The 15575-nt window shown below is 45.3% G+C and overlaps 1 protein-coding gene across 1 annotated transcript in view; it reads right to left on the bottom strand.

Annotated features, from left to right (window-relative positions):
* COL4A2 (collagen type IV alpha 2 chain) overlaps positions 1-15575 on the bottom strand; it is a 217647-nt gene that overhangs the window by 155872 nt on the left and 46200 nt on the right. The window contains exon 3 of the mRNA XM_029910483.1: positions 1706-1786. Within this exon, the coding sequence (XP_029766343.1) occupies positions 1706-1786 (81 nt within the window). The remainder of the gene's footprint in view (positions 1-1705; positions 1787-15575) is intronic.

Genomic DNA, 15575 nt, shown 5'->3' with positions numbered 1-15575 from the left:
TGCTGAGAGAGTAATGTGTACCAATTAAGTCAGTGGCCCCTGCTCCCAAATCAGCTTCAATTGGAGCAGGACCTAGCCATTGCAATTAAAAGCACTTAATGACCTTGCACATATCCCCTTCCATATGGACGCTCAATATCCAAAAGGCCTGTTCGGGGCATGGAGACTGAACATGACTACTACACTGTTGTTCAGTCCTAATCCACAATATGGTAATGAGGTATTCTCCTGATGTTGATATGGACAATCAGTACTTCTGCTATGAGCAGGAGTACTGCTGGTAAATGTGTCGCTCCATCATCTACCTCCCAAGACAGCAAGTAGCATCACCCTATGCAGAGGAGACCTTTTGTGGCCTACCACCCTTCCTCTTCTACTGCCATGCAGGGTCAAGCCCAAGGACTGTAACAGGAAACTGAACTGGCACAAACTGAGTGGAAAGTGGAAAAAGGGAGCTCACATGGGATTCAAGACAGCAGCAAGGATGTGTGGCCCGCCTCTCCTAACCTTCTCTTAGCAGCAGGAGGCAGAAAGGGCTGAATTACTGTATCAGATGTAGCAGAGTCTGCCATTTAGGGCTCCTACATCCTGCAGGATTGGACGTGCACTCTTGCACAGGTCAGGAGCTCTGCATGGCAACCAGTGGTGGATTAATGATTTTGCCGCCCCTAGGCCCTGAAATAATTGCCGCCCTGCCCGCCCCAGGCCCCGCCCCGACTCCACCCTTTCCCCGCCCCCATTCCAACCCCTTCCCCAAAGTCCTGCCCCAACTCTGCCCCCTCCCTGCCTCTTTTGAATCCCTTCCCCAAATCCCCACCCCGGCCCTGCCTCTTCCCCCAGCCTGCTGTGTTCCCCCTCCTCCCCCTCCCTCCCTGCCCCGTGAAACAGCTGTTTCATGGCGCAAGTGCTGGGAGGGAGGGGAGAGAAACAGGACGCCGCAGCGTGCTTGTGGAGGAGGCAAGCTGGAGCAGGGGAGCTTCTCCGTGGGTGCTCAAATTTGCCGCCCCTGCAAATTTGCTGCCCTAGGCCTAGGCCTTGTCGGCCTAGGCGATAATACACCGCTGATGGCAATCTCATCCTGCAATCCTTTCTTGCTCCCCTCAAAACATTGCTCCAGCCCCTTCTGCTTCGTGCCAATGCATTCCACACAGTCCCAAATGGCTCCCCTTCTGTGGAAGTTCTAAATCCCACAAACCTTATATTCCTCTGCTTTAATGCAAATAATGAGCACTGGGTATATATTTACCCCCTGTGACCAATTTTTAGAAACATTTCAATAAAACTGAAGGTTACTGAATGGTTTTATAATTGCTTAACATTGCCATATGATTCAGGGCAGCTTTGCCTCATAAAAAGCCAGGGAAAAGTGGTTTGCCATATAACTTAGTTCTAATATGCTGCATAATGAGAGACCTTTGATAATAATCCCGTAATCCTCCACGCAAGTGCCAGATACTGCATTTTGTTCCAGAATGTTTCTTTCTTAATTAAATCTTAGTTTCAGATGTGCATTTAGTTGCTTTATTCAAACAATCCAAAACTGCTATAGGAAGTATAATGAAGTAAAATAATAAATTATTCTTTTTCAGCGAGAATATTATTTAACATACTTAACTCCTACAGCCTGATCCAAAGTGCACTGATGTCAGTGGGTTTTGGATTTGGCCTCTACATTGCAACATACAAGGAAGACATTGGTACTTACACGGCCTCCTTTTTCAGGGAAACATTCACATCCCCTACTACAGTCTCTTCCTCCACATGGTCCTGTGTAAGATTTTCCACCCTGAAAACAGAACGCACACAAAAATGTTAAATAATGTCAGCTACAGTACATAGGAGAAAATAGTAAAACATATACTTGGAATGGTAAGCTCACTAGGAGTTGTCCCAAGCAAAGACTAGGCCTTCTTAATCCATTCTTTCCAAGGAGGAGGATTAGTAGATTTCCAGGTCCTAGTTATACACATTTTAGCAAACACCATAACAGCCTAAAAAAGCATTGAGTCTAAATTTTAGGAGTAATGCTCAAAATTGTCATTAGGGGATTAACACTACCAACTACTGTGAAACAAGATTTTCTACACTGATATAGAATTTCTAAATGTTGTTATAACTCCACATCATGAATAGTATGTTTCATACATCTTTTTGATGCCTCCAGCAAACATCTGTATTACATAAGCACAGCTGCTTGAATTCTTTAGGGGGGTATTGTATAAGTCATGTATCACAATGCAGTGGACCATTCAATACCTGGTATTCATTGTTATTGTATTGTCAAGACCTATCCAGAATATTCTAAGTTTTATTGCATGCAATAATTTAAATTCCCAAAACAAATACTCACATTTGTTGTGAGGCGCTCATGGTTCTCATATGTTTAAGTTCCTTTTTTGTTAGTTTTAGGGCATACAAGATTTAAATTAATTTGGATTCAAAGTTTTCCCAAAGTTTGATTAAACCCGGTAGCTAAAATGATAAAATGTATTCTAGGAACTGAAATTGTGTCTTCAGCTTCCCAAAAGATTTCATATTGGTTTCAGAAAATAATCTCCCAGACATAATATGCCCTGACTTCATTCAGTGAGTTCTGCACCATTTGAGAAGGAGAATATGTTTTATCATTTATACCATACAAGAGTGACTAAGTCATGGCCATTTTGTAATCACTAACATTTTGCTCAGGTCTGTTCATATTTTAGTTAACTGACCAGCCGGATACAAACTCACAACATTATCTGAGATATGCACTTACTTTTTAAAATAATCTGTATTTGTATGTGATTATCCCACTGTAGATGGAATGTGTACTTCCCTGTTAGCTCATGGGCTTTCATTTCCAGATATATTCCCCCCCTCCCCTGAAACTCAAAGTGACTGTACAGCAGCAGTTCCATTCATTTTAATGGTTTCAGAGGGGCAGCCGTGTTAGTCTGTATCAGCAAAAACAACGAGGAGTCCTTGTGGCACCTTAGAGACTAACAAATTTATTTGGGCACAAGCTTTCGTGGGCTATAACCCACTTCATCAGATGCATGGACTGAAAAATACAGTAAGCAGGTATAATTATACAGCACATGAAAAGATGTGAATAAACACTGACTTATTGAAAACTGAGCTGAATATCTGAAAATTGTGTTAACAATTAAATGACATTTCAGGAGCTTGTGCAATTAAATTGAAGGTAAGAACCAAAGCTGTAGCTTAAAATTCAAGAAGTCTGCTGAAGAAGAATCTGAGGTCAGAGGCGGCATTAATCTCTCATATCTTGGTGATGGTCTAGAACAGTGGTTCTCAACCAGGGGTCCGAGGCCCACTGGAGGGCCATGAGCAGGTTTCAGGGGGACTGCCAAGCAGGGCCAGTGTTAGATTTTCTGGGACCCAGGGCAGAAAGCTGAAGCCGCACTGTGTGGGGCTGAAGCCCAGGGCTCCCAGCCCTGCCACCTGGGGCTGAAGCCTGAGCAACTTAGCTTTGTGGGGACCCCTGTGGTGTGGGGCCCCAGGCAATTGCCCTGCTTGCTACACCTTAATGCTGGTCCTGGCTTTTATATGCAGAAAAACAGTTGTGGTACTACCAGGCCATGGACGTTTTTTAGCATGGGGAAGGGGTGGGGGGGGGGGCTCAGAAAGAAAAAGGTTGAGAACCCTTGGTCTAGGAAGTTTCTTGCAATTTCTTGTCATTAAATATCGAACTATCATCTTAAGGCAACCATGTTCTTTTGAAATCCTAAGGCTTGTTACAGTGAAGATTAATTACAGAAAGTGCTTTGAGATCTTCAGGTGAAAGGTATACAGCGTAAGTGCAGGGTGTTTTTATTCGTACAAATATATTCACTCAATAGCCAAGAGAGAGTTCTTTTTATAGTGTCTAAACACAGTCAGACCAAGGTACAGTGAGAATTATAGTTTGTAATCAAGTTAAATCATTTATTGATCAAGTTTTGTATTGTTTAGTCATTACTACTAATCCTTCAGCTCTTCAATCTTTAAACTGATTCTAAGTCATTTTCTTCATCAGTAGTCATTAGCTATCATATCCATCACACATTAATGACTTTGGCTTTGCACAGTTATATCATTGGAAGGCTGATTTATTTAAGCACTATTCTTCAACTCTACATTGAGCTCTGTTGGGATACTCACGTGAGTAAGGGCTCAGTGTGAGTAAGGACTGCAATATCAGACCTAATGAGTACGCAAAAGCAATGACAGACTGGAGTTATAGACTGGGTTAGTATGTACTGGATATTAGACACAAAAATAATTTCCCATGGTATGCTGAAGACAGTTTTAAAGTAAAGGTTATAGTGATCTTTTCCTTATACTATATGCAGCGCAAGCAGTGAAATTCTTTTGGAGTGTATTCTGCTCTCCTTAAGTGCAGGTGATTCCTACTAATGTCAATGGGAGTTACACATGTGTTTGGAGAGGAGAATGGAGTTAATGTGTAACATTTTGCTGCAGATGAAGATAGACTTTACTATTTATGTACAAATAAGAGAGACTGTGAAACTGCCAGTAATGCCTGTGAACCTTGTGCATAAAATATTAGCATATTTAATATTAATCAAATTTATGTAAAAATGCAAGTATAAAGCTCATATGTCCCAAAACAAAGAATATTTTGTCCTCTCTGTTCTCACAAACTTTTTGTCCCAAGACAATATTTCTTATGCCAGTACATGTCCAGCCAACAAAAGGCAATTCTCTGCAGAGAATTTAGAGAGACTTTCAGTTTTGACCTGAATCCAGTTTTCTCAAGCAAAAACCATTAAAACTACCCATTCAAACTTCTGCATGTTTTAAAGATTTTTTTATTGCGAGCATTGAACACAAAATAATCCACTTAAGTCATTGTCATCCCTGGATGCCCATTCAAACTCCTAACATTTGGTATTCTGACAGAGAACAAAGCCAAACAAGGCTCCCAGTACAATTCTACTAGTATATCAAAAACAGGAAATATAGGTCATTTCCTTACATGCAGCTTTAAAAATTAAGGAGATTATAATCAAAATATTTCAACATGGTATCAACAGATTCTGCATGCCCCACATTGTCCTTGATACTATGGCAGCATTTCATTTTATACCCTGCAATAACTGTACTCGCTGCTATCATGACATACTGTAACTTTATTCTTTCTCTCAGTCACAGCATCTATGCCAGGCTAAGATTCACAGAGTGATTTAGAAAGTCTGGGAACTTAATGTAAAGCTAAGATTTGACTGGTAGTGCTGACAAACCTCATACTTGTGTGGTGTTGCAATGGGTGGCATATTCGGATATCTGAGGTGAGATTCTGGCTTGAGAGTCAGTTTAGGATTCCAAACACGCCTTTGAAAGCAGAACATTATAGCATCATCAGTGAGATCTGCTAGTTCATTTATAAACACACAGTTTCAGAGGGGTTACACTCAGCTGTAAAATCTCATGGTGATCTGAAACATTGGCTATAAAATCCTAACCTGAAAGTGTTTCTTTCTTTTGCTTTCTTTAAAATAAAAGGAAAAAAAAATGAGCCTGTGCATGTGTTATAGAGAAACAAGACAAATAGGAATTTCAGTGGTTTCAAATGTATTACTCTGTATTACAAGTGTAATCACTCAAAAATGGCTTTATTTAAAAAAGAATACACCTTGTATCCTCTGCATTCCAAATTATTCTCCTAGCAAAATTTATAAACAAATCATTCAAAACCAGCCTGGAGAGTGTTACTGGCGGGGTGCCATGGATTAAACCAGCACTGATCTGCTTGTCATCAGGTTGAAGGCTGAGCCCTGACCTTTGCAGGCAGACATGCCACAGGGACTGTCAGGGTGTGATGGGAATCAGTCACCTGAAGCTCTGGCTGCCTTCGATCCAGCAGCTACTAAGAGTACTGGGCAATAAGTCTTCTATGAAGTCAAAGCTTAAGTCCTTAATTGGCCTGGATTTCCAGAGGATGGGGAGATGTAGATTGGCAGCATGTGGGTGTGGATGTACTCTCCAAATATTCTGAGAATTATTTGGCTAAGACAGCCTCTTTTTTACCTAAGAAAGTCTGGCCTTTTTTTATTTGACGCATTACTACGATAACTTCAGTGCTTGACCGACATATCAAGGGCCAAATTCTGTATGTTTACAATTCCCATTGAAACTAAGGGGAGCAACAAGTGTCTCTCTCATTGGAAAGAAATTGGAACCTACATTTGTACACATTTGGGGAAGGACTTTTCACAAAGAACAGACGCAGCCCTGGCCACCAGCCGTATTTATAGAGCAGGTGGTTTTGAAAAACTGTTCTGTGTATTCTCTACAATATATGCAAAATGACAGTGCACCCTTCTGAATATTAAGATTCAATGATATGTTCAATCTCCTGTAGATCAGCTTATTAGTTTTCCTAATGTAGGCCAATGTGAAAATATTCTCTTTGATCCAGAGCTATGTTCATCAGGGTGTGGAAAAAAAATAAAAACACACTCCCTCTCCAGCACAGCTATGCCAGCAAAAGCCCTGTGCAGACACCACTCTGCCAACAGAAGAGTGCTTTTGTTGGTAAAGCTAAGGTCATTCAGGGAGATGGTGTTACTATGTTGGCAGAAAAATTCCTTCTGTTGGCATGCTGCATCTGCCCTGGGGGCTAAGCCGGGATAGCTATGCAGACATAGGCTTTGTAGTGTAGACCTGGCCTGAGAATGTAGCTCTAAATGAGTGAGCAGTTTGGTTAGGTGCTGATTCTGGCTCCCACTGTGTAGACGTGCAACGAGGAAGAGAGCGTACAAGGAGCAGATAGACCCCCACTGTTTGTACTCCTTGGGTGAAAGGGGAGCCATAATGCTACCTGTGGTTCTAACAAGCCCAAAAGGGGCTGACAAGGTGGAGGCGTAGCCAGCTAAATGCCTGCCCGCCCAGCTTTCAGCACACACTGTGAGACTAGCAAGGTAGATTAGGCGTGCTGCATCTCCAAAAAAGAAGTTATAAGAGTCTTTCTCTAAACAGGGTCTGATGGACAGATGCCTGGTAACTGCTATTAGTGAGGGGCGCTTTCACAGAGCATTTAGTAGCCTATGAAAGACACAAGAGAGCTCATAATATTCATTGTTTGGAGGCTGTATGGTTTACTTTCATTTAAAAGTTAGATTTGGCAATTATGCCACAATAATCTCTCAATATTTGGAAAATTATTTTCGTTTGCCACCTCAATGTATAAAGCATTCTTGTCCCAGTCTTTAGTAACAAATGTACATGGCAGTCTTTTTTATAAGAGAAGTGTGATTTCCATTTATATTTTCATAAGGATTTTACTTTGCATGGCTTTCATCCTAAATACATATTTATAAAACATACCAGACAGAATCCAGAAGGCGCTGTTGTGACACATTCGGCTTAGTAAGACCTTTAAAAATGTCAGCTACACAATAAATTTTAAAAGCTGCCTAGTTAATCAGTATAGATACTTGAGCAACTCTACAGGGGATCTCACCCATAGACAACAAAAGGTTGTATGCAAGCAGCATACTCCATAGCATTCTTCCCCCTTCTGTATCCCTGAAGAAGCCACTATGTGGACACTCCAGAGTTATGAGAAGCTGTATTCTGCTGAATTGTCCCTTACAGAGAGATGATTACATATTAACTTAAAATAGGTGCTAGAACATAAACAGGAAAATACATGTATGTGAAAATATGATGTAAACCAGGGGTCGGCAACCTATGGCACGCGTGCCAAAGACAGCACGCGAACCGATTTTTAATGGCACGCTACAGCCGCCGCTGGCCCCACTGAGCCCGCTGCCGAACCCCGGCCGGGACCCTGGCAGGCAGCAGCGTGCCATTAAAAATCCTGCCCGGCCCAGCCTGCTCTTCTCTGCCCCCCGCCTACCGCTCTCTCTGGCGGGGGAAGAAGGCAGAAGCAAGCTTGGTCCTGTCGGCTGTTGCTGTAGGGCAGGCTCTGCTGGCAGCCAAGCTTCCCCCTCCCCTGCCTCTTCCCCCAGCGTGCTGTGTCGTGCCCTGCCTCCTCTCCCTCCCTGCCACTGATGGCCCTTGCGAGGGAGGGGAGAAGAGGAGCCCCAGCGCCCTCGCTGCTCAGACCGGGAAGGAGGTGGAGAAGAGGCAGGAGCGGGGCCTTGGGGAAGTGGGGTGGAATCAGGGCTATCCCTCCAGCCCCCTGTCGTGAGCCGCTCAGGGCAGGGGGCTGGGAGCATCCCTCGATCCCAGCCCACCCCCCAGCCCTCTGCCCTGACCCCTGCACCCCGCCACGACCCCAGCCCTGACTCTGGCACCTCCCACACATACCCAGCCCCCCATCCCATGCCCTGACTCCTGCACCCCCTCACACGCCCCCAGCCCTCTGCCCTGACCCCTGCACCCCCCATGACCTGACTCTGGCACCCCCCACACATACCCAGCCCCCCCACACCCCATGCCCTGACTCCTGCACCCTCCACACATACCCAGCCCCCCCACACCCCATGCCGACTCTTGCACCCCCCACATCCCCACCCCCCCACCCTGAGCACCAAATGGGAGCCCCTGCACCGCCCCCCACATTCCCACCTGCACCCCTCGCACCAAATGGGAGCTGCCTAGGTAAGCGCTCCACACCCAAACCTCCTGCCCCAACCCTGAGCCCCCTCCCTCATTCTAGCTCCTGGCCAGACCCTGCACCCCAACCCCCAGCCTGCTTCTTCACCCCCAGCCCTGTGCTCAGTGAACCCCCACCCTCAGCTCAGTGCAGAGAGAGAAGAAGAGAATGGGCCAGAACCAGGGAGAAGGTAGGTACCCACTCTATGTGGGCAGGGCCGGGACCCCAGACCGGCAGCGGGCTGAGCGGGGCCCGCTCAGCTGCTGGTCTGGGGTCCCGGCCGCCTGCCCCTTGCCAGCTGGGGTCCCAGCCACCGGCTCCGCTCAGCCCGCTGCCAGCCTAGGGTCCCAGCTGCTGGACCCTTGCCAGCCGGGGTCCTGGCCGCAGGCCTCGCTCAGCCCACTGCCGGCCTAGGTGAACAGAACCCCAGGCCGGCAGCGGGCTGAGCAGGCCGGTGGCGTAAGATCAGCATTTTAATTTAATTTTAAATGAAGCTTCTTAAACATTTTGAAAACCTTGTTTACTTTACATACAACAATAGTTTAGTTATATAATATATAGACTTATAGAGCAAGACCTTCTAAAAAACGTTAAAATGTATTACTGGCACGCAAAACCTTAAATTAAAGTGAATAAATGAAGACTCGGCACACCACTTCTGAAAGGTTGCCGACCCCTGATGTAAACCAATGTAAAAAGCCAATTAACACAGTAACAGTTTCAAACTTCCCATTTATCTTTGCTATTTAAGCTACTTATTTCTGAAGGCTATGTGATATGATGGGAGACAGAGACCTAGGGAGCAGTCCTTGGGCTCTGCATAAGTGTACCAGCTCTCTGAAGACACCATAAGATAAAGAGGACTTTCTTAGAATGCTGGGGTATCCACAGATAAGAGAATAACCTCCCCAGTAACTTCTGTATTTGGGGAGGGGTCTGGTCAACAGAACAATCTGGAGCTGATTCTGCTGCCTTAAGGACACATTTTTGATTTACACCCTTCTTGCAAAAGGACATGGTTTACCAGAAGGCCTGATTTGGCCCATAAAGCCTGGTTCTCCACTAACTTGTAAATGTGTCATAGGTGCTGACTTCCCCTCTTTCTCGTGGGTGCCCGACCCCCCCCCCTCTGCCTCCGGCCCCATGTCCACTCCACTCCTTCAATGAGGCCCCACTCCTTCCCTGCCCCCATTCCAACCCCTTCCCCAAAGTCCCCATCCCAAATCCACCCCCTCCCTGCCAATATTCCAACTCCTTCCCCAAGTCCCCGCCTCCTCCCCTGAGCGCACCACGTTCCCGTTCCTCTTCCCCCATCCTGGAGCGTGCTAACACTGCTTGGCGGCAGCCGGGCGGGAAACGCTGGGAAGTAGGAGAAGGAGTGGGGACATGGCGCACCAGGGAGGAGGAGGTGGGGTGAGGGAAGCTTGGCTGCCAGTGGGTGCAGAGCACCCACTAATTTTTCCCCATGGGTGCTCCAGCCCCGGAGCACGCACAGAGTCAGCGCCTATGCCATGTGTACCTATGCTAATGAGTGCAAAGTGTGGGTAAAATGCTACCATTCTGACTTGGTAGCATTTTGCACTCACATTGCACAGGTGTAAGTGACTATGCAAGGTGTAAGGCAGTGGAGAATGCAAGCCCATGGTATGTACAGTAACACTACACTATGATCTGGAGCCAAATTTTTTCCACAATGGAATGAGTTAGAAACTGTCAGCCCAGCCTTTAATCTGAATTTGGCTTTTGTTCAATGTTTTATATTATAGGCATATATTCCCCCTGCCTCCGCTTACAGACAGCAGTTTGTTTACATACTGGTAGCACAGAATAAATGCTGTACAGCACCCTACTCACTAAAGTATTAATTCCTAAATTTAACTACTCTGTTTCCAAAGGCTTTTTTCCATTAACTCTGGAAAGACATCCAAGCAATGATATCATTTGCTTCAAACAATAGAAACATAGGAAGTCTGGATCTTATTCCATGTATGGGGAAGTGTTTTTGAGGCATGTCTATTTATAAACCAATCCTGTATTTGACCTGTCTAGTTTACTCACCTACAAAACTTGGCAAATAGAGGGAGCTCTCAGTTAACCATGTTAGTTCAGAACTATTACTATAAGTGGTGGTAAACCTTGAAAGGTTTAGGGATTCAACTCTGGTTCAGATACACATCCAACATTTTTGAAGCTCATCTGAACCTATTAGATTTCCAAAGCCTGCCTGTGCAAACAAGGCTGTTGCTATTGAACAAGAAGCAGTGCAATTACACTGGTGCTAGTGATGATGAAAGCATTAAATGTAAGCCTGTCGCTGCTTTTACTACTCTATTATCTATACCTGCTCAGAGATGCACTGGTGCTAGTGCAGTAGCATGAGGTTTTTCCAGGGGAGAAAACCGGGGTAGAATTTCTCCTGGCTGCTCCTTTTCCCCCACCTACCTTCAACATGTGCTTGTGTATGTGGGGTAAGTGTATTTCCCACTTTCCTCTGAGGTAACATTTGCTGGCTGTTCTCTGTATTGGAACAATTGGTCATTAAAATAATGAACTTTAAACTTAGTTCTACCCTGAAAAATTACTATGCAAAAATGCAACCCCTGCAACCTGAAAGGTAAGGGGGCTTTGCCTAGTTTTGTGGGGAAAATAGAGTAGTGGCTCCTTTAAGGGTGACTGCTGCTCAAGAGTCAGAAGAGAAGTGGCCAGGAGGGTGGGGAGGCATCACCTAACTGGAGGGTGGGCCAGTGAGGATCTTGTAAGCCATTGGCCTGATGGAGGGTATATAATCCAAGTCCCTCTATACCTTGTTTAGCTGCTCTTTAAAGATAAGGAATCACAGGGGGAAAGTGGGATGGGCAGGAAATTTACAAGCAGGAAAGAAGTCTAAATTTGATGACTCAAGCTTACATTGTAAATTGTTCATCCAGGTGTAACACCCACCGTTTCCTTTCTGTTGAGACTAGAAAGAGACCTTGAGAGTTGTGGCTCCTACTGACCCAACTCACTTTTCAATTTAGGTGCCCAATCTTGTTTCCTTATTGAACCCCTTAATTCCTGCTCTGATTGGACCAGATTCAACTGTGTTAAAAGCAGGTTGTTATTTGCTATTGCATATTAGGAGTATAGTCCAAGCCCAGGTGGCCAGCTGGATTTGGTTGTCTGTTTGAACATGGAGAAAGCTGTTGACAGAATGTAATTTCAATGTACTGAGATGATATGGCCCAGGGCAAAATATTTTGAAGTGGGTCCAAGAGCTCTATAACTCCTGTAGAATGGCTGTTATCATGAATAACTGTTGTTTACATATTTTTTCTTTGATAAAGGACACATGGTAAAGGTGCTCCCTAGAGACAGGGTTCCTGTTTGGCTGGGCAGTAAACGATTTAAGTGAAGCAGCCTTGTCTACAGATCACTGCATATAAATGTTTACATGCTGTTCAGACTGGCCAGATGCACCTTTGATTCATTAGCTGAAAGATGTCATCAGAGTTCAAAATTAATTTACTAAATCAGAAGCCATGGTATCAGGATGTCACATGGATTCCATAAACTCACAATCCATGTAATTTGGCCAAGGTGGACATAAATTACTTTGGAGTTAAGATCCTAGGATGAAATCATGACCCCACTGAAGTCAAGGGAGGTTTTACCATTTACTTGAATGGGGTCAACATTTCCCCTCCAATAGGCATTTCTGATTTACATGCAAGTAACATCCCATCCATGTTTCATAAAATGAAGACCTGTCAAGGTGGAAACATCTCTTTCTCATCGGTAGAATTACTGATAGCCTAATACAAATAGTAGTCTCCCCCTGCCCCACCCGTATTTTTTATCTCCTCCAGATGTTATGACTTGTTTTCACTAAAGGAAAAGAAGGGAGTTGGAAAAGCTCTTCATGTTGTTCATTTGGCAGAAGAGATGTCTCAGAATGCAGAAGAAATATCTGAAGTACTTTGAGGCAGGTGGAGCCTTGGCATTCCTGGTTATTATAAAACTACACAACGTCGTTTGCCAGTTAAGATCGCTGAAGGAATGGCTGGGAGAGGCAGATTGTTTTACACCAGCCCGTACTGAAAATGTAGTTTTCCTTTTTAAATTTTTTCTTCTTCAGCTGACAATCTCTAACCTCTCTTCCTTTTGGGTTTCTTCTGTACAGTTATGTATTGTCAATACTAAAATCTGTGGCTACAGTGAAAATTGGAAAACATTGGGAGAGGGTAAAATAGAATCTATTTAATATCAACATCAATAAAACAGTTAATGCTTGTAGCAGGGCAGTTACCCAGCTCCGGTGGAAAGTTAGGCTGATTGGGGAAGCAGCCACAGCTGGCCCTGTGAGCCAGGAGCTGAGTCAGTCTCTCTCCAGCCTGGGAGGGAGAAGCACTTAGCTGCCTAGGAATAGGGTACCTGAAGCAGAGCAGAGCTGGGGAAGGGTAAGAAGAGCTGGGGAGCTCCAGCCTGGCAGCTCCCCAGGTTGAGGCCTTGTGCAAGGCCTAAAGAGGTATTGGGGTTGCAGAGGTATAGCCCAGGGATAGGTGGAGGCAGCTGGTCCAACCCCTTTGCTGATGATGAGTGGCCATTACAGACTGCAGTTTGCCCCAGTGAGAGGGGGCTATATGAAGACTGGTAGTAGCCACTGAGGCGAGGTGGGTGTAAAGGGGTGGGGGTTCCCCTGGGTGGGGGGAGACCCAGAGTGTGGGGGTACTGCTGGGGCAGAACCGCAAGGTAAAGGGCATGGGTCTGGGAGGGACACGGGGGCCTGAGGCAGGTGAGACACTGGCCAGCAGAGGGTGCTCTGAGGCTAGAAAAGAGCTAATTCCCAGATGACCAGCAGGAGGCGCCGCACCGGTGAGTCAGCAATCTGCTACAATGCTGTACAGGCTGTAGTATTCATTTTTAATATTAAACTCAGCTGAATTTTTTTTTAAATTAGTCTGAAGCAACTTCAGACTATCTCATTTACTGCACTGGAGGACCATTGAAACCTCAGGCCCTTGCTACAAAATTTAGGTCCAGATTGCCACAGAGCACATGGAGCCTTGATTTTCCCAAAAGAATGTATAAATTTAATTTATCAAGAATAGCTCATCACCCCACATGCAGTTGTAACCCCCAAGGAGATTACCTAGATTCCTGGGGCTCTGCTGGCAGCTCAGGGAGAGGCACACTGTCCCTGGTAGGGAGGGGGAGCCAAGGCAGGCTCCCAGGGATGCCCTTCCCAGGGAGCTCAGGAAAGGGAAGAAGCCATTTTTTGAGTCAGTCTGGAGCCAACCAGGGCAAGGGTGGGAGTGGCTGTATGGGGAGCTGGTGAGTCCCAGGCCTGCATGCAGGGTTCCCCCTGAGAACTGGCTTCTAGGGACCTGAAAGCAAGATCCCTCAGCTGGGCTTTTCCTTCTCCACTGATGACTCCCAGTTTGTAGAGTTTTGCTGGGAAACTTCCCCAGCCAGGCTGAGTTAGTTCTCCAGCTCCCTAGGTGAGACCAGTCAGGCTCGGCTCTGTCTACTAGTCCAGGGCTGGTGCCCGCTGTGTGTGTGTCTGGCTGCTGGGTTAGGAGACTACAGTTTGGATTTTAGTACAGTTGTGTAATCTGCACCTTGAGTCCTGCACCCCTTTGTGGTGAGGGGAAATCCTGGGACCAGAAGCAGCCTGATTCCTGTCTGAAGAGGATCCCTGCAAGCAGAGATCAGCCCCTCAGCAGTGACTGAGGAGTCCAGAGTCATCTCTGAACCTGAGGATCATTCATGGAGTTTGTGAGTGCACCATCTATTAGTCAGTCAGGGAAATTGTTTTGGGGACCCCCTACTCCCTGAACTGTGTCCTCAAGCCAGGGAGTAAGGGTTTGGGGATTTTATAACCTGCTGCCTATTAAACCTGTGGAGGGATTTACCACCTCCTCCCGCTTGTGAGTCCTTTGGGCTGTACTGATCCCAGTCAGCCACACTGCTAAACCACTGCAGAGAAGATATCATGGTCATAGGTCATCAAGGGCCCCAACAAAGTACACGTACTAACAGGACACTGATCTTACATTGGCTACATCAGGTCCTGTGACTGGGGAAAGTCACGGGTATTATCAGTGTGGGCACTGGTGACTCTAAGAATAGTGTTTTACCCTGTTATGTTATTTGTCTCCTGTTTAATAATAATTACTGTGTTGAATATATTGTATGCATTTGTGTTATTTCTTGGGAGTCTCCAACTATCTGGCAAGTAAGTGGGGGTTACCCCGTGTTTATAATTTTCCTCCCAAGCTGCCCTGGTGACCCTGCCAGGAAGGGGTGAGGGGGGGGGTGGAGGCACTGCCAAATAAATTCATAGGGCAAAAAAAAGACGATACACCCTGCTGAGTGGGTGGCGGGATCCAGAAGAACCCAGATCTGTCCATCAAAACCTGTCAGCAGATAGGCATTAAAGAAGGTAACCGGGTGGAGAGGGGTATTTACTTGTCACTCAGCTTCTGTTTTTACTTAGTTCTGCAGCTCAGTTACTTTCTAAAACATTGTAGAATTTCGGACAACTAACTTTCCCAGGGACACACAGTGCCAGTGATTCAGTTTCAGACCCAAGACCTTCCTGCCTCTCCATCCTTTGCTCTAACCAACAGACAACAATTCAGAAACATTGTCTGCATTCTGTAATAGGGCTTGTGGTTCAGCCTGCACACCAAAAATGCTCTTATCACAGTACAAACAATGAACATGCTGAGATTATAAACATCCAAATACTGAACTTCCTTTAAATGAATTAAGTGATGTCATTTGGCCCTTCTTTCACATCCTTTTTTCATTATACTTCTGTCCTTGCAAACATAGCCTGCTCGTTAGTCTAACAAAAATCAGGAAATGTTCATGCCTTGGAAGTAAAGAAAACAATATGAACCAGAATAAATTAATGAATATACCTATATTTCCCAGCATATACTATAGATACATTTAAAACTGTCATGCAGTGGGCCACTCACTGTTTGACAAGTTTAGAATCTTTAGCAAACATTTAGGT

This window comes from Terrapene carolina, unplaced genomic scaffold (genome assembly GCF_002925995.2).
Source record: "Terrapene carolina triunguis isolate 2854851 unplaced genomic scaffold, T_m_triunguis-2.0 Scaffold21, whole genome shotgun sequence".
Classification (NCBI taxonomy): Eukaryota; Metazoa; Chordata; order Testudines; family Emydidae; genus Terrapene; species Terrapene triunguis.
Note: the sequence above shows the minus strand (reverse complement) of the source record. Positions and strands in the feature narration are given on the sequence as shown.